General features: G+C 54.1%; 1 protein-coding gene across 1 annotated transcript; it reads left to right on the top strand.

Moving 5' to 3' along the window:
• Nucleotides 1-26,993, top strand: NTRK1 (neurotrophic receptor tyrosine kinase 1). The gene is made up of 16 exons (XM_081214117.1): nucleotides 1-295; nucleotides 7,744-7,818; nucleotides 8,694-8,765; nucleotides 10,498-10,566; nucleotides 11,534-11,694; nucleotides 11,867-12,018; nucleotides 12,297-12,423; nucleotides 13,317-13,652; nucleotides 14,313-14,380; nucleotides 14,854-14,956; nucleotides 17,361-17,507; nucleotides 17,938-18,068; nucleotides 18,336-18,508; nucleotides 20,968-21,208; nucleotides 22,703-22,861; nucleotides 25,370-26,993. The coding sequence occupies exons 1-16, from the start codon at nucleotides 99-101 to the stop codon at nucleotides 25,553-25,555; spliced, it is 2,397 nt and encodes a 798-aa protein (XP_081070243.1). The 5' UTR covers nucleotides 1-98; the 3' UTR covers nucleotides 25,556-26,993.

The following is a 26,993-nucleotide window of genomic DNA, read 5'->3' as shown; positions in this document are numbered from 1 at the left end:
AGAGGCACAGCGAGAGAGCAGAACCGGGCCGGACGAGGCTGCTCGGTTGGGTGGTAGCGGATGGGGAGCCGCGGGACTTTCTGAGCCGACAGCCGAGGATGCCTCTCCGTGAACGAAGGATGCTCTGGGGCTGTGCAGGGATGCTCCTCTGCCTGGCCGGGTTGCTCCTGCCTCGGAGCGCCGCCTCGCCCTGCCTGGAGCAGTGCAGGTGCTACATGAACACCTTGTTCTGCCAGGAGCCCAACACCATCCAGAACTTGGCGCAGCTGCGGGGCTTGGAGAACTTCACAGAAATGTGAGTGTTGCCCGGGGGCGGCTTCCTGTGGGTAGGTATGATGGGAACGGGATGGGGTTCTGCAACTCCTGCCTAACTCCTCCATGAGTTCCTAGTAGAAGGGCGCAGCCGAAGTTGGGGTGCCTTTGCCTCCAGAGAATTTGGACCTCTGACTGACACATTTCTTGCAAAGCAAGCTGGGGGAAAACATCTCTAGGATCACAGGGAGCCGGTAGAGGTTTAAGAGATCTTCCTAAAAGTGAGAGAATGCGAATCTAGTATCTAAGTTGTCTCTTATTTTTTAAAAATCAGAGATGTACACACCCACCCTAAATAAACGTCTATACAATAGGGTTGGGGGGCAAGTGTATGCACATCTTGACCCGCTGCATGCTCTTACAGCACAAGATGAGTTTGAAAAAGCCTCTACCCAATGATGACCCCCCCCCATGTGAAATCTTTAAGGGGTGGAGAACCCAGAACCAAAATGCCACCAAAGAACAGCACTATTTAGGAAGGCGCTCACCTTGGGTAGGCGCCTCCACTCAGCACTTCCTTGAATGGAAATAGAACCGGCATGGAACAGTAATTTTCTATTACATCTTCTGAACAGCATTATCTTAACATCAAAAAATAGGTTTAAGCTTCTTATTATTGGACCAAAATCGCAACTCCTGTTGGAAAAAGCGAATGCAGCCTACTTGGAATTGGGTTTTGGGGGGGGCGACTTAAAGTGATCTGTCCCTTTGCGCAAACAGGTGCGCTCTCTCCTCTCCTACCGTCTTCTCAGGCGTCTCCCTCCCTCCAAGCACACACGCACCTTTCTTCTCCTATACAACAGGCACATCCTTGTATGGGATAACGGGGGGCGGGGGCGGCCCACGCCATCACAGCTCCACTTTCCCCCCTCCCGAAGAAACCCCTGCGTGTACAATGCCCACGCTTAAAGGCACGGGATGCTCATTCCGACATGGTAGCAAAACTCAGGAGAGGCTCGCAACACGCAGACAGAAACTGAGAAAGCTGAATTGGGGCAAGTGGGACAGTGAGCAGAGGACTAGGGGCAGAGAGAGGCTACTGCCTGCCTGCCTGCCTGCCTGCCTGCCTGGTGCTGCCCTCTCTGCCGAGGTGCCTCTTCTCCCGCCTTGTTTTTCCCTGCTCCGGAGCCTAGGACCCTAACCAATGGATTCAAGTTACAGGAAGGCGATTCCGACTAAACATCAGGACGAACTTTCTGACGGGAAGAGTTGTTCGACAGTGGACTCCCTCGAAGGCGTTAGAAGTTTTAAACAGAGGTCGAAAGGCCATCTGTCATGGATGCTTTAGCTGAGATTCCTGCATTGCAGGAGGTTGGACTAGATAACCCTCGGGGTCCCTTCTAACTTTGCGATTCTACGAATCTATTATTCTGGCCAAGCGAGGAGCAACTTCGACCTGCTCGCTGCGGCCCTCGGACTATGGCTGCGTCTCCTTCAGCCAGGAGCGCTTCCAGAGCAGCTCAGAGGTGGACCGGCAGCCCTGCAGTCGGAGGATGTCAGCGAGCCTTTCCAAGCCACTTCCTTACAATGGGACTTGGACGGGGACTGCTGCGCTTCTGTCCGTCATAAACCGGTCCCAAGAGGGACTTGCGGTTAAGCCCAGCGAGGGGCGAGCCGGACAGAGGCAGGCAGAGCTGGCCTGGCTTCTTCGCTGGGGGAGGGCGGCCGGCCAGCGGCCGAGGGACGGACAGAGGCGGCGGGAGAAGCCGCAGTCTCCAAATACTCTGGGGTTCCTGAGCAAAGGGCAATGATAGGCTGGCCGAGCGGTAGGAAGGTAAAGGGTAGGAAGCAGCAGGACATGGCAACGGCTGCTGGGGAGGGGGGAGGCATGCCTAGTGGCTTTAGCTGTGCAACATCTGTAGCTTAATCTGTAGTTTAGCTGTGCAACATCTGCAGACAACATCCAGGATCCACTACCGCCCAAGCACATTAGCTTCCCTAGCCAATATTACTTCACAGTGTGATAAGTAATATTGCTCAATGAAATGCGCTGCTCTTTTGCTCCTCCTGGTCCCAGTCGTCCTACTGGGAGCCCGTCTGGGCCTCAAGGCTGCCGATCCTTTTCCTAGAGACTCCCTGGCTGATGCCAGCTCAGGTCCAGGAAGTAGCCTGGCTGCTCACGATGTGTTTGCGGGCAACTCTGAGTCCCCTGAGGAGTGTTGCCCCCACCTCGCCCTTTGCTGCCGGGATGGGAAAGTGCGTCAGCCCTGCCTGGAGAGAGAGAGAGAGAGAGAGAGAGAGAGAGAGAGAGAGAGAGAGAGAGAGAGAGGCTGTTTCCTGGAAAAACCACCCAGGAAAGGATGCTAGAGGAGTCCCCTACCTCTCGCCTTCATCCCAGCTTGGCATCCAACCCTCTTCCTCTGTGAACTATTTTAATGATGGCATGGCCAAGATGGTAGCCTAACGGTGTCTCAGTTAGTCCAAGAGTGCAGGGGGGGGGGAGGGCTGCTCAGTTTAATGGGGTTGTGAAAGAGGCAGTGTCGGCAATGGGAATAGTTAAGGATGGCGCTGACAGTCCAACAGGCAGAACAAACACCATGCTATCTATCTGTGGTGCAGTGATTCTGGTTATCCCATGCCTAGTCATGGCTCCAGAAGGAGAGAACACAAAGCAAGCTGGAAAGGCACAACCAAAACAATCTCTGGGCTGGAGCACTTTCCGCACAGAGGAAGGCTGGGGTGGGGGTGCTGCAGTTTAGAAAAAAGACTAATTAACAGGTGGCTTCACCTTGTTTGACAATCCCATAAATTCCAGAGGGATATCAGAGATGACCCCTCAATGCATCCTCTGAGTCCAGAGACAGTTTGACTCTGATTTGCAGGTGCCTGGGAGAAAGAGGAGGCAGATGAATTGGCAGCTAGAAGGACCTTTGTAAGACAGGCACAACACCTTTGTGGGGGCAGAATAGCACAGAAATAAGAAATCACAATTCCTGTTTATTACAAACTTCATTCCACCTTTTTACTGTATCTATTTCGTTAGTCCTTTTTGTACCAGACGAAGGCCTTTCTGTTCACCCAGGTCTTTCAAATAACTTAGGAGATGTGATCCCATTTTTAATTTGATGGATGCACTAAATGGTTTGGATGTGTTGCTGTAGATTTTCTACCTCTCGCTTTAAAATGTTGTTTGGATTTTAATTGTTTTTACTTATAAGTGTCCTCCCCTGAAAATGTCAATTTATCAGGCAGCATAAAAATGTCATGAATACATTTCCCAAAAGTGAATTCTCAGTTTTTGCCCAAGCTGACCACAGAGCTTTCAGGCTACCCAACACACCAATTTTTTTGAACTATCTTAGAAACTCTGAACCCCCACTCCCCAAGTATTTGTGCTGTCTTCGTCAAAGGGAAGGTATGGAGTGGAGGGGGAGAAGAATAGGGGCCCCACCCCTGCCTTTTTCTATTATTATTATTATTATTATTATTATTATTATTATTATTATTATTAAAAATGTGTATACTGCCCTTCATCCAAAGATGATAGGGCAGTCCACAGCATAAAAATACTAAATGAGAACACAAAATACATAATAAAACATAAACAAAAACAAACCAATAACCCCTCTCCCTCCCACAAAAACATTTAAAAGGCCACAGAATGTTAATCAGTCCAAGCCCTGGGAAGAAGAAGAAGAAGAAGAAGAAGAAGAAGAAGAAGAAGAAGAAGAAGAAGAAGAAGAAGAAGAATTTATATGGTTAAAGAGAAACATTTCCACCTGGCACCTAAAGATATGTAATGAAGGTTCCAGGCAAGCCAGACAAGCCTCCATGGGAAGAACATTCCACAAAATGGGGAGCCATTGCAGAAAAGGCCCATTCTCACGTTGCCACCCACCTCTTGCAGAGGTAGCACATGAAGAAGGGCCTCAGATGATGAGCTCAGGGTCTGAGTAGATTCATATCAAGAGAAGGATCTTGACCAGATGAGCAACCTAGTTGCTGAATTCTGCACTAGTTGAAGCTTCTGAACTATCTTAAGTGGTAGCCTTATGTGTAATACACTGCAGAATAATCTAACCTAGAGGTTACCAGAGCATAAGACAACAGATGTTAGGCACAGCTGGACCACCAGCCGAAGCTGATGGAAGGCACTCCACACCACCAAGTGACAGCAAAGGATCCAGGAGGAGACACTGGCGGAGGAAGAGGAGTGGGGGGGGGGAGTGCACCGCCCCCGGGACCCGCGCGATCCCTGTGGGGTTCCTACTACTCAGAAAAGTAAAATTATTTCAATGGAAAGCACTCTGGGTAAATGTGCAGAGAACTGCAGCTTTGGCGTGTGTTATATTCAAACAAATTCAAAGCTTTACTTGGAAACTGCTCTTATTGGAACACCCTCAAGGATTTTAAAAGACGACACCTCAATAGCTTTTGCCATGTTTTCCCCTAGGCCTAGGTTAGATTTTATTCTTTATAATGAAAGAGCTGAAAACTGTTTAATGTATGATTTCAGCAGAATGGAAATCTGTGTGCATTAATATTTGTGCTTTCTAGGGAAAGCCAACTGAGAAAAGTTAATCATTATCATGCTGATTTTAGAACTGGAGGTTGTAACCATGCCAGCTGTCCAGTTTGACTTGTACAGGTATTCTGTTCACCCTTAAATTGGCAAATTTTGCATACCACCCTAATGGACATATGGGGAGCTCACCTACATGCACACCTGAAGAACGCTAGAAAATCCAGCCTCTTGTAGGGCTGTGGCCAGCCAGCCCAACTCCTTTCTAGGTGCAGCAACACAAAGACTTCTTTGCAGGAGCGAGGAAGGGAGTGTGTGATCTGCATCTGACTTGGCTGTTCAGGGGTGTGGAGGTCCCCCTGCCCTGATGCTGCAGCCCCTGAGGCCTCCTTGTCGGAGACTTTGCTAATAGCTCTTCTCCATCTTCTATGCTATAAATGGAGGGCAGCTGATGGGCCATTACAATCTTCTCTCCAAGGGTCCATCAATTATCCCCCACTGGCTGTGGCTGGGAGAAACATTCCTGGAAGATCTATGGGGGACAGACGCCAGCTGCAGGCTGGGCAAATGTGGGCGATGCCACTCCCATTCACAGGCGGGAGACGACTAGTCATGCCAGTGACCATTAGTCACATGTGGCACCAGAAGCAGAACATGATTTAAAGAGGCTTAGAAATAGTTTGCCTTTTCTCTTAGAAATCTCTCCCCACTTGAAGGTGCTGTGAAGGGTGCTCTGGGATTTTTCTGCTGCCCCCTATTCCTTAAGCAACTCCAAGTTCTCTAATATGCTTGAATAAGTTAGACTAGAAACCACTTTCTATCCAGGGAAGCTCAAAGAGTGTGTTGTGGCCTAAACTGCATCCAAGCAGCCACTGGGACCACTTTTGGGTGGGTCACCAGTGAATCAGCTTTTGTTGTTGTTGTTACTATTACTGTATTTTTTATTATTATTATTATTATTATTATTATTATTATTATTATTTCATCATTTCTATACCGCTTTATATTTTTAAGAAAAATCTCAAAGCGGTTTACAGCATATTAAACATCAACAAAACAATGCAGAATCAAACATTTCTGAAGAAAGTAAAATATAAATTACACAATCAAAGCAACACAATTAACAGGAGACTAAAATACCATCTCAAAGATTTCAAAATAAAACATTACAAAGGAAGTCAACTACAGAATACATATTTTACGCAAAACAAAAACAAAATCTGAAACATTTCAAATATAAAATGCACATTTAAAACAGCATAATTAACAAGAGAATAAAATATTACGAGCATGACACAGCTGTTAAGCAAGCACAAAAAGATAGGGCAAAAGAATCCAATAATTAGGATTTGTTGTCAGGCATAGTGATGTCCCTCCGGTCTCCCAGGGGCCTCTTGAGTAGAGCTGGGTGAGTCTGGGCCCGTCCCCTTGGCCAGGTGGAAAGGGTCTTGCAGAGAGCAGCCTTCACGCCTCACAGCCTGATCAGAAAAGGTGCAAGGGAGAAAGTGTGGACTGCTCCTCCCACCCCCAAATGGGAATAATGATCATCGCACTAAAAGCGAGAGATGCAAGGACAGCTCTGTGGAACAGACTTATCTGAATAAGCAAACATAGCAGATCTCTATCCACTTCGCTTGTAAGATTCTGGGTGCGATTCAGCAATGTGCGAGGGAAACTGTCAGGCCACATCCTGTGGGCTTCTGTTGCAGCAGGCCTGTCCATCCCAGGGCATTGCCAAAGCCCCACTGGGCTTCTTTTGATCCAATACTCGTGGGAGGTTTTCTGGAGAGACTGCAGTGGAGGTTGCCCTGGGTGTGAGTGAAATCCCTCAAGGGGCATCCTCTGCTCTGTTGCGGTTCCCAGCCTGTCTGTCACAACAGAGCCAAGGGGCCCATGTCTGCCCCCCCCCCCGCCAGCCAGTCTTGAAATTGAAGCCTCTTCTTCTCTCCTCCCTTCACTTCATGCAGCCTTTGCCTGTTCAGCAGCGGAGGGGGGCTGCCTTGTGCTTGCAGAGGGAACTCAAGGAGAAGCTGGCAAGGCTGCAGGGGTGCTGGGCGGGAAGAGAAGAGGCAGTGCCAGGGAAGGAAGATCCACACAGCTCAGTGGCCAGAGCAGAAAGCCCCACAACCATTTCCCAGCTTCTCAAAAAATGAGGTTGTAGCCAACAAAGTTCTTCTCAGAGTAGACCCTCTGAAATGGATGCACCAGTTACTACGGTCCATTTATTACAATTGGTTTACTCTGAGCAGAATCAGTGTTGGATGCAACTCCTGAAGAGCTGCTGCCAGTCGGTGTAGGCAATGCTGTGTTAGATGGACCAGTTCAGTCTATCTCAGTACAGTGGTACCTCGGGTTAAGTACTTAATTCGTTCCGGAGGTCCATTCTTAACCTGAAACTGTTCTTAACCTGAAGCACCACTTTAGCTAATGGGGCCTCCTGCTAGAGCACGATTTCTGTTCTTATCCTGAAGCAAAGTTCTTAACCCAAGGTACTATTTCTGGGTTAGCAGAGTCTGTAACCTGAAGCGACTGTAACATGAAGCGTATGTAACCCGAGGTACCACTGTTCAAGGTAATGGCTTCCTATGTGTCCCTTCAGGCTCAATTTCTTGCTGGTTGCTTTCCCCTCTTCTTAGTAAAATGGCCTTATTAGGACATAAATGGTTTTTTAGTTTTCTTTCAAGTCAAAATAAAATAAAAATAAACCATAAACTAAAATTTGACAACTTCACAGTGAACAGACTTTTTTTTTTGGGGGGGGGACAAGCCTGAATATGTACACAGGCCTTCTCTGGATAAGCTGTTTCAGCAGCTCTGGTGCAAGGGGGGAGCAGGCAAGGGGTGACATAACTGGGCTTCTGAGCCCCACGGGGTGCCGCAGAAAGAATGTTTATTCAGACTATTTATTAGCCAAGCATTTAATCATGACACAGCATGAATATGGCTTGACAGGCTCCTCTCCTTCACAGAGTCATTGAGAACCAGATTGGTCTGACAAACTTGACTCAGGATGACATGAAGAATCCTCGAGAGCTGAAGAACCTGTGAGTCCCTTGGCTGCCTGGTGCTCCAGTTGGGGGGTCTGTGAGGAGGCCAAGGAGGCGGCTGGAAGTGGGTGGTGTTCTCCTTTGGGCAGAGAGAGTGAGGCGTTTCTGCCACAGCAGAGAGTGTATAGCTTTGCTTTTGCTTCCCTTCCAGCTCCTGGTCTGCTTCCACCCCACCTCCTTCTGCACCTCCCCCATTTCAGGCAGCTTTGGAGGACGGGGAAGGAAATGCTCCCCCCCCCATGCTGAGCAAACAGGAGGAGCCCTGGCGCAGGGGCCCCAGATTCAGGGCAGGTACCTAAGCCTGAGGGTCCATGAGGACTCTCTGAAGCACAGGTGGGCTTCAGTGGCGCTTCACTGGAGGCACCTGTTTCTTGGGAATGATGTCAGGGCCGGGTTGCAGAGAGGAGAGAGTGAACAGCCTCACCCTGCCCCAGGGTGTCTTGGGGAATTTCCTCCCATTGCTGAGGATGAAAATTCCTCCAGTGTCATTTTCTAAGGTGAGGGCAGAGAGCCCCATGGAAGAGCCTCACCACTCCCAGCCCCACACAGCACCATCTGCCCTCTTACCAGCCCCCCTGACATGCATGGCAAGGACCCTACTATGGCTTCAGGAGCCCCACTGTCAGGAGCACTCTCCACTCCACCCGCCTGCGATTGGCCTGCCTCCATCCTGTGCTCCATCCTGCTGAGGCCAGGGACGTTTGGCCATTGCCTTTCCTGAGGTGGCACTGCCTTCCTGGGCCCAGACAGGCATGGAGGTACAGAAGTGTTGCTGCAGCAAAAACAGGCCACTGCAACAGAGACTTTGGGTTTCGTGGGGTGGCGGCTTCCTGGCCAGCTGCGCTCCGACTGACTTTGCTCATTTGTTGCAGAACCATTTCAAGGACGCAGCTGGAGTTCATTGCACCAGACACCTTCAGAGGCAGCCTGAACCTGACGCATGTGTAAGTACCTGGCTCCTCAGCCACAAGCACTTCCCAAGTCCACACCTTTGCATTGCCCAGTGCAGGGCAGACTGTGCCTCTTCGTGGGGAGGACAGGACTGCTTGGGCTCCTCTGCCCTGGGCCTCCATTTCCCCCTCAGGCTGCAAAGGAGCAGCCACCACCAAACTCTTGGAGTTGTTTCTGGGAATTTCAGCCACCTACCTTGTGATTCCCCTTCCACTCCCAATTTCCTTGCTTGGAACGTCAGTTGGGATGGGGCCAGGGGAGCTCCTGTTCTTCAAGTACTGGAGACATGCTTAGCAAGTTGTTCTTTTTTGGGATTGTGGTGACGTGGATGGAGGCAGCAGGAAACTGCTGGGCAGGTGAACTTTGCTATGGTGGAGGTGAAGAAGGGAAGGCAGCCCATCACCAGGGCTCCCCTCTCAAGAACCTGACTGTCTTCTGCTCCCACTCCGGGTCTCCTGTGAGGCTTGCAGGAAGCCCCTCCCTCAAATGCAAACCTCTCCCCTTTCCAGCACCTTCCGAGGCGCTTCTTTGCCCCAGTAGAGATGGAGAGCAGGTGGATCAGGGGAAAGTCACCAAGAGCGGTCCCCTGGCCCCTGAGGGCCCTTTGCCCCATGTGGCCTCCCAGTCTGGTTTGGGCAAATGCTTGACAGGCAGGCTGAGCCATGGCCAGTCAACAGGCAGGGTGGACCCTGGCTATAGCCAGTTTGCCGAAGCAGGTGTCAGCTCTGTCTTTGTGGTGAGGGGCTGCCCCACATATAAGGGATGCAGTGGGACAAAGTGTGGCCACCCCACCCCTCATCCAAGAATAGCCCCCTCCCCAAACAAGCTGTCTCTCTCCCACAGACCATGGACATGGAGTGGATGGAGACCCCAGCCTCCTCCTCCCTGACTGCCCCCAACTCCAGCTTTCCTCTCCCTGCCCTCCCCGGCATGTTCGTTGCAGCCCTGGGCTGGGAGGACACTGTTTATCATAGTTAGTGTTAATGTCTCCCTGTACAACACGGGGATATTGATTTGCTCCCATGCAGCTCATGGCCAGCGGCTGGCAGCCCACCCCCCCCCACCCCCCCAGCTTCCTGCCCAGATCCAATATGGGGCTCAGAGGAACAGGCATTGTTGGCCCTGGGAGATCAGCTGGGGTGGGAAGGGGGGCTGAAACTGGCTTCCTGCTCTTTGGGCTTTCCTTGTTAAGATCCTGGCTGAAATGATGGCCATCAGCCAGGAGGGCTTGAACAGGGGGCTGGACAAATTCATAGAGGAGAAAAAGCTCCCTAGGGCTACGAGTCACAATGGCCATGCTCTGCCCCCGCAGTCAGAGGCAGCAAATGCTTCTGAATCCTAGTTGCTGGAACTGTGTTTGTGTTGCAGTCGGGTCCTGCTTGGAGGCTTCTGGCTGGCCACTGTGCGGACAGGAGGCTGGATTAGATGGGCTCCCTTGGCCTGATCCAGGAGGGAGCCTGCAAGGCTCTAAAGGGAGGGGGGCATTGCTCCCAAGCACCCAAGGTTCAGCCTGGACCTGTTTCCCAGCTTCTCTCAGCAAAACAATCACTGCAGCAGAGAGAGAGATGGCCTGCAGTTAACAATTCTTCTGGTGGCGGTACCTGGGGCAGTTTCAGCCAGGAGCCCCTGCACCTGTTTAACTTCTGCCTGTCGTACACTAGCAGAGACAGGCAGAGGCCCATCCCAAGGCAAACGAGGCTTCTCTTTCTCTCTGTCCCCGTGCAGGAACTTGGCCTACAACCAGCTGCGCTTCCTGTCCTGGAGGCTCTTCCACCACCTCCATCTCCAGGAGCTGTAAGTCTCCTCCCATTGGCCCCTTCTGGACGGGGCATTTGGGAGAGCTGTGGTGCTTCAGGGCCAAACCCCTTTCCCATGTGCAGTGCCCTCCTGCTGGTGCTACTGAGGTTCTGAGGTCTTTTTCAAAGGGGGAAGAGGGGGCAGCTCTGCTGATTTGTTCATAGGAAGCATCAGGAGGGGAGCGAGAGACTGCGCTGCTTTGCAAGCATCCTGACCTCAAGGTTTCAAGGGCTTAAACACCTTTGTGGCCACTTGAATCATGTTGCTGGAGAGAAACTGAGGCACCCTCCCCTGGGAGTCACTGTGGTCAGTGGTGGCTGGGTGGCCAGCTGAAAAGATGCAATGTTGGGTGGACTCCTGCTCCTTTGGTGGAAAGGAGAATTTCAGCTGGTGTAAAATGCCTGACAAACTCCTTTTTTGCAGGGGATTGCAGTTCCTTCCAAATTTACAATTCTATGATTCCTACACCTGCAGAAGGAAGCACCCCCTCCTGCTGCTCCCACCCCATCCATGTCTCTGCATGGGCTGCAGCTGTGAATCTCCCCAGGCCAAGTCATCCACCAGCTCCCTCCTGGTGGTGCCCTTGCTTTCTTCTGGCTTCATTAATTTGGAATAATGACCCAAAGTTCTGTCCTGTCCCATGACGCAGTTCTGAAGATCCACTTCATGTTAAGAGGAGAGGGGAGAGGAAGCAGACTTTTGTCCTCCTATTTCTGGCTAGGATAAAACAGCTCTTGCAACAGGGCCAGGGGGCTCTCATGCCGTGTTTTTAAACCTCCCCAAAGGGCTAGAAACTGGTGGGGTCTTTTTGTTTTTTAATGAGGAAATGGATGCTCTTGGGATGGCCACACCTCCTCTTCAGAGTTTTCTGCAGGGTTGGGTAGAGCTTGTCATTCAGACTTTGGGGCCACTGCCTGAGTCTGAACTGCCCGTGACCTCCCCCCTTTCTCCCCCCCCCCCACAGGGTGCTGATCGGGAACCCTCTCCAGTGCACCTGCCGCCTCCGGTGGCTGCAGGTGTGGCAGGAGAGCAGGCAGGCCGAGTCCTTGGGCAACCAGTCCCTTCACTGTGTGGCAGAGGGCGAGAAGGTGATCCCTGTGGCTAACATGACCATTGCAGGCTGTGGTGAGTGAGTAAGGAGCTATGTGGGGCCCTCTCTGCCATCTCCCATGGCCCCTGTTTTGTGCCACATCTGGGGGCCCATCTGAGCCACCAGACAGCTTCCTCCCTGGGGCAGGATGTTGCTGGCCAGAGCCTGCCTTCAGCCACCTCTGCTCTGTCCCTTCTCTTGGGGCAGAATTCCCGAGGGTCTGGATTGAGTACAACCAGGAGCCCTTGGGAGAGGGAGAGAGCGTCACCCTGACCTGCAATTTCACTGGAGAGCCAAGGCCAGATGTGCGCTGGTTGCTGCCGAACGTCTGGATGGACCTTCCTCCCCTCATCACCCAGGCAAGTACCAACCTGGATGGGCAAGTGGCCTTGTCTCCAGAGGCCACCATGTGCCAGGGAGGAGAACAGGAATTGGGGCTAAACAGGCAAAGTCCAGTCCATGACTGACTGACCTCCTCTAGGAAGCTGATTATCCCTCAGTCACTCCAAGCTTTATAGCAGGGCTTGGAGGGCGGGTACTGGGGGGGGGGGGGCTGTAGTGTGTGACCAGCCTTTCTCTATCCAACTTCATTGGTTCAGCCACATGTTCAATGTGAGCATCTCATCTGTCCATGCAGAAGTCTGAGTCTGAACTCCAGCTGCAGATCTGGAACGTCTCCCCTGACTTCAACCTCCAGAATATCACCTGCCAGGCAGAGAATGAAGCTGGACTTGCAGAGGATGTGGCCCAGCTGAATGTGACGTGTAAGAGAGTTCATCTGTCTCCTGCAGCCTTCTTGGTCTTTTCCCTCTGGGAGGGGCCTCCCTCCCAGGCTGAATGGGTGTCCAGCACCAGCTGCCCTTCCAGGGGAGGGGGCCGGTGGCTCTCGGACCATTTCTCGGGTGCATCCAGCCAGCCTGGAGAAGGGCCTGCTGGTCTGAGGGCCCCTTTGAAACTCAAAGGGCTATTTCTGGCTGCAGGGGTCTGACAGAGAATCGGCTCCTAGGGCAGGGTACGTGTGGCCACCTTGAAACATGCAGCAGAATGAGGTGCCTCTCTTGTTTCAGGCTAAGTCTTGGAGGGGAGTGACTTTTTAAAATGTTCCCCTACATGAAAAGCTCTTTGCAATTGGAGAAAGCAGACATAAGAATGTTATGGGGCTCTTGCAGGGAGCTTCATGCAAATGAGAGGTCAAAATAAATAAATGATATGGTCTGGGAGGCACGCGCGCGCGCGCGCGCGCACACACACACACACACACACAGTGTAACAATCCTTTTTTTAAAAAAATCAAGAACAAAACAGAAATACAAAACATAAAATGTCACTGGGCTGATCCCATAATTCTGGCTTAACTCTTCATCCAGCAGTTAGATCTGGGTTTAAGGGGCTTCCAGGTGGGAGGGATCCTGCTCATACAGACACAGAAATGTTGCCAGCATCCAAAGTTCTCTCCCGCTCCATCCCCATTCAATCCAATATGTGCTGTTGCTGTGGCCTCCAATCCCCACGCACAAGGCCTGGTTGACAGGCCATTTGCAATATTAAGCCCCCTGACTGGAAGCCCCTCCCCCCGGGGTCCCAGGAGAGGAGATGGGCACAGTGGCTGCTCCCACCTCAGAGGCTCTGGCTCCCCCCCCCCCCGCTGTCTCCCCAGTTCCTGCCGTGGTTGTTGAGGTGGGCTCCGTCCTGCGACAGTTCCACAAGGACTGCATCCCCTTCATTGTGAACGGCAACCCCAAACCCCACATCTGGTGGCAGCTGGACGGCGAAGCCCTGCATGAGAATGACTTCATGTACACCAAATTCTTCCCCGAGGAGAAGAACACCACAAAGGTCCATGGGTGCCTGACCTTCGACAACCCCACACACGTCTCCAATGGCAACTACACACTGCTGGTGCGCAACGAGCTGGGCAACCACTCCTGCACCACCTACCAGCACTTCATGGACCCCCCTGGGGTGGGCATTCGTCCAGAGGATCCCATTCCTGGTACGGGGCTCTCTCCTGTGAGGCGACCCCAAAGCTTGCCTTAAAACCAGAGGAGGAGGAGGAGGAGGAGGTGGAAGGGACTGCTGTGCAGCTGAAGTCGCTGCACTGGCTTAGGAGAAAAGATCCCTCTTTTGGTTTGGATGGGGGAAATGGGGCAGGAACACCCATGGCGGGCATGGGGCTCAGCCACACCAGCTCCCTCACTCCTCAACTGTGCTTGTGGGTCACCAAGGGGTGGGGTATCTGCAACTGTGGCCTCCAGAGGCTAACTGAGGTCTCCCTCCTCTTATTTCTTTTTACTGCTGCCTTAGTCTCCCTATCGCCAGTGGGTGAGTATTTGGGAAGAATGTGCAGGTCCCTTTGCAACAGGGCTGGAGGGAGAAGGGGGCCATAGAACACCCTAGATGGTGGGGGGGGGAGACACCTACCTCAGCATGAGAAATGAGCCACTGAGCTGCAGCTTTGGAGTTCAGGAGCTGCAAAACTGTCTTTGTGCCTTGTCTCGTCCATCTTAGCCAGGGGGCATCTGTGCCAGGAGAGGCAGACCCCAAGGAGGCCCCTGACAGATGTGGGGCCATCTGGGTTGCATCCTGGAGGCCTCCATGTGACGTCTGAGCGAACGGCGTAACCGCCCTCTCCTGCCTCTTCTTCTGCCCCCAGGAAAAGGTGATGTGAACAGCACTAAGCGTGGAGGGCCAGTGGAGACTCCTGAGGAGCACACCATTGGGGTGAGGCCTGGGGACCAGCTGTGTGGGGCGAGTGGGCACAGGTCTGGGCTTACATAAGTGATGGTGGAGCCATGGCTACAGAGTTTGCCAGTTGGGCACATGGATATCACCCAGGGCTTCATATGAGCCAAGCAGGCCGGGTGGGGACCTGCGCAGCCGAGAACATTTGAGCTGATGTTAAAGGAAGGCATGCCTTTGAGCATGTGCAAAGTGACAACAAAGGAGGCCACAGGCAGGAGTTCCTGGACACAGGACGGAAATTGCCTGGCTCTGGTGTGCTGCCAGCTCTGCCTGCTCCTTTGGGCCTTGAGGCCAGGCGGCCACTGAAGGGCTTTTTCGCAGCTCCTCACATGACCCACTGGCAGGGAGAGGGCTGCTCCTGCACCCGCTTTCCTGCACCTGGTTGGCCACTGTGGCTGGATGGACCCTTTGGCTTTTCTGGGGTACTGATGGTTCCCTTGTTCCTCCTCCAGATCTCGGTGGCCGTGGTCCTGGCAGTCTGTGCCTGCCTCTTCCTCTCCATCATGCTGATCATCCTCAACAAGTGTGGGCAGCACTCCAAGTTCGGAATTAACCGTAAGCCCCCCTCAGCCCTCCTCCTGCTCAGCCTCTGAGGTGTGGGTGCCTCCCTCCTCTCCACCCTCTTTGCCAGCTGCTAACGGGACCAGGGGTCTTGCTCAGCACCCAAACAAAAGGCTTCCATTGTGCCAGTGGAGCCAGGAGGACAGGGGCGGTTCTCCTCCCTCTGCGTGACCTGCCTGCCTGTGGCTCCTGTGGCTGAGTGTCAGGAGGGCTCACAGTGGGGAAGCTCTAGGGAGCTGTATTGTAAGCACAGGACCAACACCTGCTTTCCTCTGGTGCTTTTGGGAAGCCCGTGAGAAATGCTTGAAGAGACAGAAGCCCCCCCCCTCCCTCCCTCTGCTTATTGTCCTGCAACTGGAGCTCAAAAGATAGACTATCTCTGAAGCTGGAGGTTCCATTGAGCTATTGTGGCTAAATAGATACTAATCAGAGCCCTGACCTTTGTTATACCAACACCTGCTCTTTGGAAGGACAGGAGGAAGCAGGAGCAACCAAGTCCCGGGGCGGCTGGATGTTCCCCCACCACTTTCCATGAGAAGCTGTGCTTCACCCCCAACTTTGGCCTCTCTGAGATTTCATTGTGGACCTTTCCCAACCACGCAGTCTGCAGTGGCTACCTCCACCCTTCCTTGGCCACCTAAATTATTGTGCTGCGGGGAGCAAGGGAGCTGCACCCCGCTTGAAGGAATGGAAGGTGGTGGAGGCTGAGCTGGTTCCCTCCATCTCCTCCCCCATTTCATTAGCCTTCCTCTCCCTCCCCCTTCAGGCAGGCATCAGCTGCTAATTCACTGCTGGAATTGATTCAGGCTGTAAATGGGTTTGATCTGCCTGGATCACCCCCAGGGGGGCAGGAATGGCAGCAGGGAGGGGTGGGGAGGGGGGGCAGAGAAGCAGACACTTGTTGTTGTGCAGCCAGATGTCACAGCAGCAGCAGCAGGGGCAGAGCTCAAAGCCCCCGCCCAGTTGGACTGGCTAGGTGCATGGGCCTGTGCCTACTGAACTGAGGGTGGGCTGCAAGACCAGCCTCTTCACTGTGCCCCCACCCCCACCGCAGTGCCCCCAGAGGGAGAGGGCTGCATTCAGATCACTGGGGTTTGTGTGAGTTTCTGGGTGCTGGTGAAGTGAGCACTGGCTGAAAGTGCCCCCCCCCCCCGATTCACCCTCAGTATCTTTATTTTTTGCTGCAGGGCTGCCTGGTCTGGTAGTGTGGCAGCAAAAAAAGGAAAAAAGGCACCTAGACATTTTGTTTTGATGCCCACAACCTAGGTCCCACGGGTCACATGGATCCTAGCATTCCTACCCCAGTTTCTAACACTGGCCATGGGGGGCAGCTTACAAGTGGGGAGAGCTGACAGAGAGTCAGATGCCAGAGAGACCTGCAGGGTCTTTCTAGGAAGAAAAGCTGGAACTCCATGGTAGGTCCCGAGCTCAATGCCTGCTGGCTTCCCTGCTTGCTGTGGGTCATTGTCAAGAATGCAGAGCAGGATGGAGCCCAGTGGCTTCCTATTGCTCCTTTCTGTGGGGTGGATCTGGTCCCCTATCCTGGAAGAGGAGGCTGCCTCTTTGCACGTGTCATTTGGTTGACTCTCCAGACTTTTCTCTGCCTTTGGAGCCCCCCCCATCCCTGCCAACTCCCCAGCCACCAGCCCTATAGATCTCGAGTCACTTTCTCTCCCCACCTCCTCCCACTCCTGCCAGGCTCCTGCAGCCAGGCATCCTTGCCCTGACGTTGATGAAGATGCATGGGGGGGAAGGCTTGCTGGTTATGGACCCTCTCACGGTAATTACTGGAGGCTTAAACGCTCCGGTTACTGCTCCCTTGCCAATGCCTCCCACTCAGAGCAGCGAAGGGAGGGGGGAGCAGGAGGGGCTCCTGCTCCTTTTGCCGCCTTGCCTTGAGCATTTCGTGGGCCCGCAGAAGCTGACTACCATCAGGCTAAAAGCATCCAGGAGGCAGGGAGCTTCCCTGGCCAAGAGGCCTTGTGTGAAGGCCCCCCCCCCCCATGTGCCTTGGTCCCTGGCCTAGGGCTCACTGGTTCCGCCAGGGGGATTTGCTGGGCAAGGTGAGCTCTATCCCAGCACTGATTCCACAGGGAAGACAACTTCCTGCCTGACCTCAGTTGTTACTCTAAAATTTATTGAGCCCCCACCCCTCCACAAGGGAATTTATGGGCATGCCAAAAGCTTTTTTTATTTTGCTTCTTCTGTGGCACTTGGGATGGTGGGATAAAACTCTGTGTGCGCATAGCATTTTTCAGCACAGGAGACCTTCCTCCCCAGGTAGGCAAGCTCATTGTTTTTCCAGGCAGAGAGCTGGGGTTTTGAACACCCCACCCCATCTGGCCTGCCCTGGGGCGGAAGGTGCTTGTGTCAGAGTCTCATGGCTTCCATCTCACAGGGTCAGCTGTGTTGGCGCAAGAGGATGACCTGGCCATATCCCTGCAGTTCATGAATTGGGGCAGCAGCCCCCTTTCCTCTGCAGAGAGCAAGCTGGACGCCCTCAAGACCAACTTCATCGAGAACCCCCAGTACTTCTGCAATGCCTGTGAGTGCCTGGATTGCCCCATGGATGGAGCAATTCTTCTGCGGGGGTGGGGCCTTTCATGTGGGTATTTCAATGCATAGGCAGATTTTGCTGGAAAGGGGTGGGCCAGTGTGGCAATGGAGCATGTCTAGGATAGGGGAGGGGGCTGCAATGTAAGCCCAGCGGGAGCTGCGGATGTACCCCCAAAGTCCCACTGCAAAGGGATTTAGCCGGTGGAACAAATAGCAGGGCATCCTCATGCCCCCCCCCCTTGACCCTTTAGATGGCAGGCAGCCCTGTCTGCTCTGTCATCCTCTCCTGTGCTAGTATCTGAGAGCCAGGCCATGGGGCAGGTTAGCCAAGGTGGGATCCTCAGGAGCTCTGCATACCCCATGAGAGTTTCTCTCAGCCTGCCACTTTGGACTCAAAGCTCCCTTTCTCCTCCGCACAGGTGTCCACCACATCAAGCGCAGGGACATCGTCCTGAAGTGGGAGCTGGGAGAGGGAGCCTTTGGCAAAGTCTTCCTGGCTGAGTGCTACAACCTCAGCTCTGCTCAGGAGAAGATGCTGGTGGCCGTCAAGGTGAGCCGAATGGACCCCTGTCAAGGCAGGCGAGGGTGGCAGTTCTCCCTAAATTCAGGGCAGGTTTTCCAAAGTGTTTGTCCAGTTCCCATGAACTTCAAGCTGGGGTTCCCACCAGCTAAATTCTTCAGGCCTGTGCATCTCTGCCTCTAGAGTGAGATGGTTGTGTCCCCCACTCCCTCCGGCACTGTGCCCTTCCTGCCCTTGCAGCAGAGCCTCCTCTTGCTGCTGCTCCTGTAATGAACCCAGCTCACCTTCCTTCCCCAGACCCTGAAGGAAGCCACAGAGAACGCCCGCCTGGACTTCCAGCGTGAAGCAGAGCTGCTGACAGTCCTGCAGCATGAGCACATTGTCAAGTTCTACGGGGTCTGCACCGACGGGGAGCCCCTCGTCATGGTCTTTGAGTACATGAAGCACGGAGACCTCAACCGCTTCCTCAGGTTGGCTGACTGCAGGGAGGGAGCACTGGGCTGGCAAGGCCAGAGGGAGGGGGCCAGACCCTGCTGGACGTGGTGGCAGCTTCTGTGTTCTTGTTTCATTTTATAAGAATAAGAATAAGAATAAGAATAAGAATAAGAATAAGAATAAGAATAAGAATAATTTATTACTTATACCCCGTCCATCTGGCTTGGTTTCCTCAGCCATTTTGTTTATAGCACAAGTTTCCAATGCCCATCAGCAATACTTCTTTCTTTCTTTTTGGCAACATACAATTTAGGAACAAAACAAACCCATAAAATGTAAGAAGGCAAGATGAGCCCAAACTCAAACACTGGTTAAAACAACATTGAAATGAAGCCACTAGCTCCTGATGTCTAAAAGCCACTAGGATGTGTCTTTAAAACCAGGAAGACTGGGAAATGAGAAAGCTTTTCATCCTGCATAAGAAAGACCACAATGTGGGCCCCTCGTGGTGGGGCAGGGGCAGCTGATAACTGGCACCACCACTGAGTAGGCGCTCCCTACAGGAGCCCCCTGCCTCCCCTCATGGGGGACGTGTCTCTGCAGATGGTCTTATGGACCAGGCAGGTCTATGGAAGCACCAACATTTTGAGATGGGCCCAGAAATAGGCTGGGATGCAGTGCAAATGGCCAAGCACAAATGGCCCTTTTTGAGACCTGGCCATTTTCAGCATTCTGTAGCAGTCCTTCAGCCCACACAGGTCAGGGTGTCCTGGACATGCCAGCTCTTCCTGCCCCTCTCTCTTGGTTCAGCACAAAAGGTGCCTTAGGCTGAGGGAGGGAGAGAAGCTGCCAGGCGCCTGGGCTGCAATACACCCCAGGCATGGGCATTAGATGCCAGCACACAGGATCGTATCCAGCCAAGTCCTGCTCACTGCAGGCCTAGAAATCAACAGGCTGAAATTATCCGCAGCCACTGATTTCAATGTGTTTGCTCAGTGTAGGACTCTGGAGGCAACCAGGGCTGGTCCACCCATGAGATGAGGGCAGCAGGATCCACAGGGGCACCAGATCCCAATGTGGATCTTTATTGCCCCGTTGTTCCTGATGTAGATATTCCCGCACTCCTTCTTTCCTGGCATGGAGGGAGATGCCATTTGGGGGTTTGCCTCAGGTGCCAAAATGTCTTGGGCCGTCCCCAGCAGCAACAACCCAGTGTCTCCCTCTTGCACAAGTGTGCACACTCCCTCACAGTCCAGGATCAAGTGTCCATGGATGAGCCAAGAGCTTTAATAACCCACAGACCCCCCCCCAGCTGGTGAGCCAGAAGCTTGTGCAATGTGGACAGTTGCCTGAGCTTTGCAGCAGCTGCCCCAAGGATGCTGGATGCGCAGTCCAGCTTTGCCACCTTTGCTTCAGGTGCGCCTTGCACAGAGACTGGCACTGCTTGGTGTGCACCTGGACTGGGCAGAGGTGCCTCTCCTCCCAGACGCCCCTGCAAAAGAGACTTTCCTTCCCTCTTCCTTTTGTTGTTGTTGCACTGAAATGTCCCGGCCTGATCCTCTTCTCAGAGCCACCCCCACCTCCCCGAATGCCGCCTCCCGCTCCCCCTCCCCCACTCCATTACTGCAGCAGCAGCTTAGACGTCCCCCTCCCCCAGCTAATGCAATCTTCCCTTGCAATATTGATTAGATTAGCTGTCTGAGAGGCTCAAATTGAGGGGGATTGGCCATCAGCTGGAATAAGCAGAGTCTCTTTCGATTGGCCCCCCAGGTATTGCCAATAGACAGGAGCTGCCAACGGCCCCGATTAGCATCCCCAGGACAGGCTCAGAGACGCACGGATGGGGCGCTTATGGTTATGAGACTTGGCATTAATGGCTGCGCTTTACGGGAGACCTGGGCTTCTCGCCACAGCCACTTCACCTGCCATTGTCTGCCAGGCTTAGCATCAAGTGAGGAAAGGGCAAGACCACCTTGGGGTGTGGGGATCAACCCTCTTTAGGGGAGCCCTGCCCTCCACCTTCATGCCCAGCCCCTGGTGGGCTTCCCGGGGGGGGGGGGCTCCTGGCTGGCTAGTGGCTGGGGAACAAGGAGCTGGGAGAGGGGCCCCATTTGGTCTGGTCTCCTCCTCTCCAGGGTGAGCGTGACCCTCCTGGCGCACAGGGGGACCCATTTGCCACCCTCTTGCCCACCTCCCATTCTCTCCAGGGTCACCAAGGGCCCATTTGCACAGGCAGCAGGTGCAGCCACACGCTGGAGAGTAAGGCGCTTAACGGAAATGCTGGCAACTTCACCTGGCGGCCTTTGGTCACTTCAGACATGTAGCCCACAAGCCAGGAAACTAAACTGAGGTTCACTTTTAGTGCTGTACAACCAAATCTGCATTGAGGAATGAACTCTGTGCATGCCCCATGTCCAAGCAGCCACTAAGGTTCTACCCAGTGTGGGTGTGGGTGTGATCCACTGCCTTGGCATTTGACCCTCCTTCCCTGCAGGTCCCACGGACCTGATGCCAAGATCCTGGACAATGGGAACGGACAGTCCTTTGGCCAGCTGAACCTTGGCCAGATGCTGCAGGTGGCCACTCAGATCGCCTCCGGGATGGTCTACTTGGCCTCCCTGCACTTTGTCCACCGGGACCTGGCAACACGGAACTGCCTGGTGGGCCACAACCTGGTGGTGAAGATTGGGGACTTTGGCATGTCCAGGGACATCTACAGCACCGACTACTACCGGGTAAGTGCAGAAGGGAAACGGTCTCTGAGGGCCAGGCACCCTCCCTCTGCAGCCTTTGCCAGAGTCTCCTCTGCCAGGCAGGGGCCCTTCTGTTCCAGATCCTGCCGCTTTGTCTTCCTCCTCCTCTGACTTGCATCCTCAGCTCCCACCCTGCAAATCCCTCCCTTCCACCCCCTCTTCTCTTAGGAGGCCCCTGCAGAGAGGCTGTTTCTCTGCCTGAGGTCTCTCCAGCAGCAGCAGCAGCAGCAGCCTCAGTGGGGTCATGGCTCATCCACTCTGGCGAAGATAGTGAAGGCCAGAGCTCGCCAGCAGGAAACACACACACATGGTTTTCTTCCTGGCTGGCTAAAGTTGGTCCCCTCCTGCGGGGCTCCCAGGGGCTCCTGACCACTTTTCCCTCAAGGGCTCTGAAGGGATTCACCTCCCTGACAGGCCGGGAGTCCAAAGGGGCCACTCCCAATTATCTTTTTCCCTTTTAGCTTCTGCCCTGGACCCCTATTCATTTTTAATGGGGCCTACAATGGAAAAAACCTTGGAGCACTTAGCCGGTGGAAAGATGGGAGGCCTGGCAGGCAGGGAGGGGAGCTGCCATTAAACGGTTAATTAAAAGCGGGGTGGAGTGGGGGGAGAAGAGCAGTTGTGGGGAAAGTCTGAGCAGGAAGCAGACTGGAAAGTTCCTGGCTTCCCAATGCCTAGAGAAGCCGAGTAGCAAAGGCTTCCCCTTAAGTGCTCTTACAGGAACTCTCCCAAGTCGGGACTGAGTGTTTGAGACCGGACCTCTCCGCAAAGGCCGGGCCCAGTACGGACTCCTGGCTGCAGGGGAGGGAGGGTTCTCCACCATCCATTTGCAAGGAAGTTGGGAGGCTCTTCCCGCAGGCGAGGTCCATGGTGGACCTAGGAGGGAATCTCTCTCCTTTTGCTATCCAGAAAGAGATGCCTGCCTGGAAGTAGCCAGCCCAATGGTTCAGCAAAATGAGACAACTACCTACCTCAAGCAGCTGGCTCTGGCAACCCCTCCTTGGCTGCTGCTCCTCTTAAGCCCCCCACCCCAGCCATTGCCTTCTGCGGAAGGGGGCTACATGTGCCTCACAGCCTGCCCTGCCCCATCTCCCACAAGCTAGATGGCTGCCTCAGGCACAGCAGAAGATGCTACGCTGCTACCATTCCTGGAGCTAAGGCTCACCTGCCTGTCCAGCCAGTTTCTGGATGCAGAATAGGGGAGGCGGTGGTCATCTTGTCCTTTGCTCAGGTAGCCCAGTGGCTTGGCCTGGCCCTTCAAGAGAGCTGACAGTTGGCATTGCTCACAAACTGCACCTGGCGGGTGATGGCCTGCCTGCTTTCTGCTCCAGACATCTGCTAAGATACAACGGATTGGATGGGGTGGGGGGCTCACTTGTGCCTTCCTCACAGTCCCAGTTCCTCCTCTTCATCCTCAACATCCCCCTTTCATTTTCTCCCTCCTGCTGACCCTCTGCCCATTTGCCTCCTGCACAGGTTGGGGGCCGGACAATGCTGCCCATCCGCTGGATGCCCCCAGAGAGCATCCTGTACCGGAAATTCACCACAGAGAGTGACATCTGGAGCTTTGGGGTGGTCCTCTGGGAGATTTTCACCTACGGGAAGCAGCCCTGGTACCAACTCTCCAACACGGAGGTAAAGGGTGGGGCGGAGGAAGAGTCATGCAGGCAGAGAGAGCTGTGTGTGTGTGTGTGTGTGTGTGTGTGTGTGTGTGTAGAGCTAGCCTCATCTTTTCAAAGATGCTTTTCAAGGACAGAGGTGTTGGATGGATTTAGATGAGTAGGAGAGGATATTTTATTTAGTAATTATCCTCCCTCACTTGTGTGCAAATGCAAATATCTATTTCAGCAGAGTTAAAAATCACCATCTGTATGTAGCTTATCTCTAGAAGCTATTAGGACAAGGTTGCATAACTTTCTAGAACAATTATGATATCCAAGCATGCTTTTGGCAGACTTGGATTATCTTCTCTCTGTTTTATGTTTCCCTTTTAACAAAGAAATCACTCCCAGGTGGTTTAGCAAACAAGAAAAATACAAAGTTTACTCACATCAAATGCCAGGATTCAACAGATACAGTGATAAAAATTAGGCAGACGATAAGCCTTGAATCCATAGTCCAGTTCAAAAGGAAGATTGGTGTCTGGAGGAGAGCAAAATGCAGTTAGGAAAAAGTGTACAGTATAGGGCAGTGTTTCCCAACCGGTGTTCCGCGGCACACTAGTGTGCCGCCGGACGTTGCCTAGTGTGCCGTGGGAGGGAGGCGGGCGAGTCGGGCTAATCCTCCGGCCCCGCTCCCCCGGGGAACGTGCCCCGTCATCCGCTTCTGCCTTGCTCCCTGTGACAGGAATTCCCCAAACTGCATCAGCATCTGCCGCTTGCCCAGCAGCCCCGGCGCTGCCTTGCGCCCGGCGCCCCCGCCATCCTCGGCGCAGGGAGCGAGGGGCGCGCAGGCAGGCGCTGCCCGGCGGAGCGACGGCTCCTTCCGAGCGGCTGGCAGTGTCTGGGCATGACTGGCCTCCCGCCTGGTCCCGCGGCGGCTGCAGACGCGGCCGAAGCAGCGCAGGGAAGGAGACGCCCGGCCGCCCAGCCCAGCCCCGCACGCTCCCGCTCTCTCTCGGCGGCCGGGGAGCGGGGCCAAAGCGGGCCCCCACCTGAGTGGCGGCTGCGTGAGCCAATAGGCGAGCTGGGGCAGAGGGGGAGGCGGGGCTCCGGAGAACAAAGGAGGGAGGGGGCACCCGGGAGAAGGGGGCGGGGCGGGAGGAGCGGGGAGCGCGGCGCTGCGCCCGGGACGCCCCAGTTCCGCCGGGTTAGAAGCCGGCGGCCTACCTCTGCTGGCCGTGGAAGGCAGCCGGGTCTGGATCACGCCCCGAGAGTGGCGGGGTCCGCGCACAGCCTGCCCTCCAGGCTGGGAAGTGGCTCCTAGGCTCCGCCTGAAGCCACGCAGAGCCCGCAAGGCGCCCTCGGCGCAACTTGGCCGGGGCAAAAGGCGAAGCTCTGGAGGGAAAGGCGGCCGGATTCCCCTCCTCGGCGGGTCCGGTGGTCTCCCGCCTCCTCTGAGGAAGGGTCTCTTCTTCAGCTTTTCTGATCCTTCGTGGCCCCGTTGGGAGAAGCCGAAATAAATAATGGCCGTGCCATTAAAGTTCTCTCTTTTATAAAAGGGATCCTAATAGAATCGTAGAGTTGGAAGGGATCCCCAGGGCTATCCAGTACTGTACAACCCCTGCAGTGCAGGAATCTCAGCCATAGCATCCATGGCAGACAGACATCCCACCTCTGCTTAAAAACTTCCAAGAAGGGAAAAACCTCCCGAGGGAGACCATTCCCCTGTTGAACAGCCCTTACCAGCAGAAAGTTCTTTCCCATGTTTAGTCAAAATCTTTATTGTAACGTGAATCCACTGGTTCGAGTCCTACCTTCTCTACCTTCTATGCTGTTACTATTTTTTTATTTTTTTTTACATAAGTAAAAAGTGACCTTTCCCCATCTGGCATGGTGGTGTGCCTCGAGATTTTTTCCATGAAACAAGTGTGCCTTTGCCCAAAAAAGGTTGGGAAACACTGGTATAGGGAACCATGGTCTTTGCCCCACCACCAGCTTTGCAGTTATGACATCATAGAGTCCCCTCTATACAGGTTCTGAAACTCCGTAGTGCCATTGCTCTGTTTGTGACTGTCTAGCAATCATGCATTTGTGATTTCAGCTGCACCCCCTCCCATAAGAGGGAGGGAGGAATGTGTGTCTCCTCCCTGCCAGCCCTGTGAGCCACCTCTGAAATCGGAGGAAGCCAAAACACAGCACACAGGTCAGGCTAGGAAGACCCACAGATTAATTCAGGTCCAGAGGATTTCAAGCATGTTGGTAAACCTGGAAGCCTTTTAGGAGAGCTAACAGCCCATCTCCCACCCACCCCAACAGTCTCACTTGGGCACCCAGTTGAAGTTCCAACGGCCTTCAGTGGGGCGTCCTAATTTGCCCATCTGTGGGCATTGGCTGAGCCAGCTGAGAAGTTCCTTTCATTTTGGACAGGAAGAAACGGAGGCAGAGCCCAGGCAGAGCAGAGAAGGCAGTCATGTCTCTCTCAGGGGCAAATGCCTGAGTTTCACCCTCCATCTCTCCCCCTTCTCTCCCCCCCCACCCCCAGGCTATTGAATGCATCACCCAGGGGCGTGAGCTGGAGAGGCCCCGGACGTGCCCCTCAGAGGTCTACGACATCATGCAGAGCTGCTGGCAGAGAGAGCCGCAGCAGCGGCAGAGCATGAAGGACATCCACAGCCAGCTGCAGACCCTGGTCAAGGCGCCCCCTGTCTACCTGGATGTCCTCAGCTAAGGCTGGGGCGGGGCGGGAGGCGCGTGAAGGAGGGAGAGGTGAGCAGGCGGGTGCCAGCTTCTCTGCACCTCCCCAGCGCCCTCCAAGAGTTGCACGCCATGAACCCTGGAGACCCCGCTGCCATGGCTGGCTGCTCGATGGTGCTGGTGAAAGCTCTCCCCGTGTCCCCCCCCCCAGCACCTCTATACCTGGCAGAGGAGCGAAAGGCAAGGCAGCAGGTTCCCCATCCACTAAAAAGGGTCTCTTTCTTTGGTGGTCCCTAAAATGCCTGCAGAAGCCAAGAGGTGGAACTGCGTTTTCCTCTGGAGGCTGATATCCCTTTCAGGCTTTTGCTCTGACAGACAACAAGATGCCCAGCTTGAAGGATGGGCACATGGGAGGCACCAGCTCCCGCTCTGTGTTGGGAGGAGGATGGCTCAGCGCCTGGTGTCTCCTGGGACTGGACCTCCCAACCGCTTCCCTCCCTCGACTCACACCAGGATGACAAAGGGGGGGGGGCTCTATGTATTCCACAACATGTTGGGGTTGGGATGGGGGAGGAAACTGTTGCTGCTGCTGCTAAGAAATAGCTTGTTTATTGTCCTAAGCGTTAGATTTTCATTATAAAAATAGCTTGTGGGGGAGGGGGGAAAGTGGGGCCCCTGGGATTTAAAAAGCTTCATGAAGTGGGGTGTGTTTCCTGAGATGTGGGGGGCAGAGGAGGGGCTTCCCAGTTAGGGGATTAGAGACCAAGCCAGGGGGAAGGAAGGCCAAGTCCTGCCTGCTGGTCTCTTGCTTGATTCTGAATTCTGAACCATCTGGGGCTGAAGCCAGACTCTTCTCAAGTGGGGCTCTTGGAGGTCCCAGGCCTCCTTCCTCAGTTGGGGGGCTCCCTGCAGGTGAGCCGCTAAAGAGAGGCAGGCAGAGGAGGAGACGGAAGATGGAGAGCTGAGCAGGGCCTCATCCATCCAGGGCGTGAGCGACTCTGGGAAGCAAGCCTGAGCCCCAGCCTGCCATTTCACTCCCCGGAGACACAATGCAAGACAATTGCCTCCTTGTGTCAAGGGGGGGGGGGCTTGCCCTAACTTCTCCCCCAGCTAACCAGATTTCAGTCTGGATTCGTACTAGGGCTATCGATTCGGCCCATGGGTCTCTTCTGGGAGAGCCATGCCCATCTGGCACCAGGGAGGTTGGCACTTTGGGACCCAGCTTGCTTCATGGTTTCCCTGGGCAGCATCCATGTGCTGAGGCCCCCGCTAGGGTGCTAGTGGCCTTTCCCCTCGACTGGACCCCTCCCCACTCAGCCCGACTTGCGCAAGTCCAGCACAGGCTGTGGCCCTTCGTCTGTGGGCAGGGGAGCCTCTCCCTCTCGGAAGGCTGCCTGTCACATTCTGAAGCAGATGCTGAGAATATACTGTGCTAAATAATGAAATAAAGTCTCCTGTCTGACTGACTCAAA

Source organism: Podarcis bocagei, assembly GCF_964188305.1.
Source record: "Podarcis bocagei genome assembly, contig: HAP1_SCAFFOLD_182, whole genome shotgun sequence".
Lineage (NCBI taxonomy): Eukaryota > Metazoa > Chordata > Lepidosauria > Squamata > Lacertidae > Podarcis > Podarcis bocagei.
This window is presented reverse-complemented; position numbering and strand designations above follow the sequence as displayed.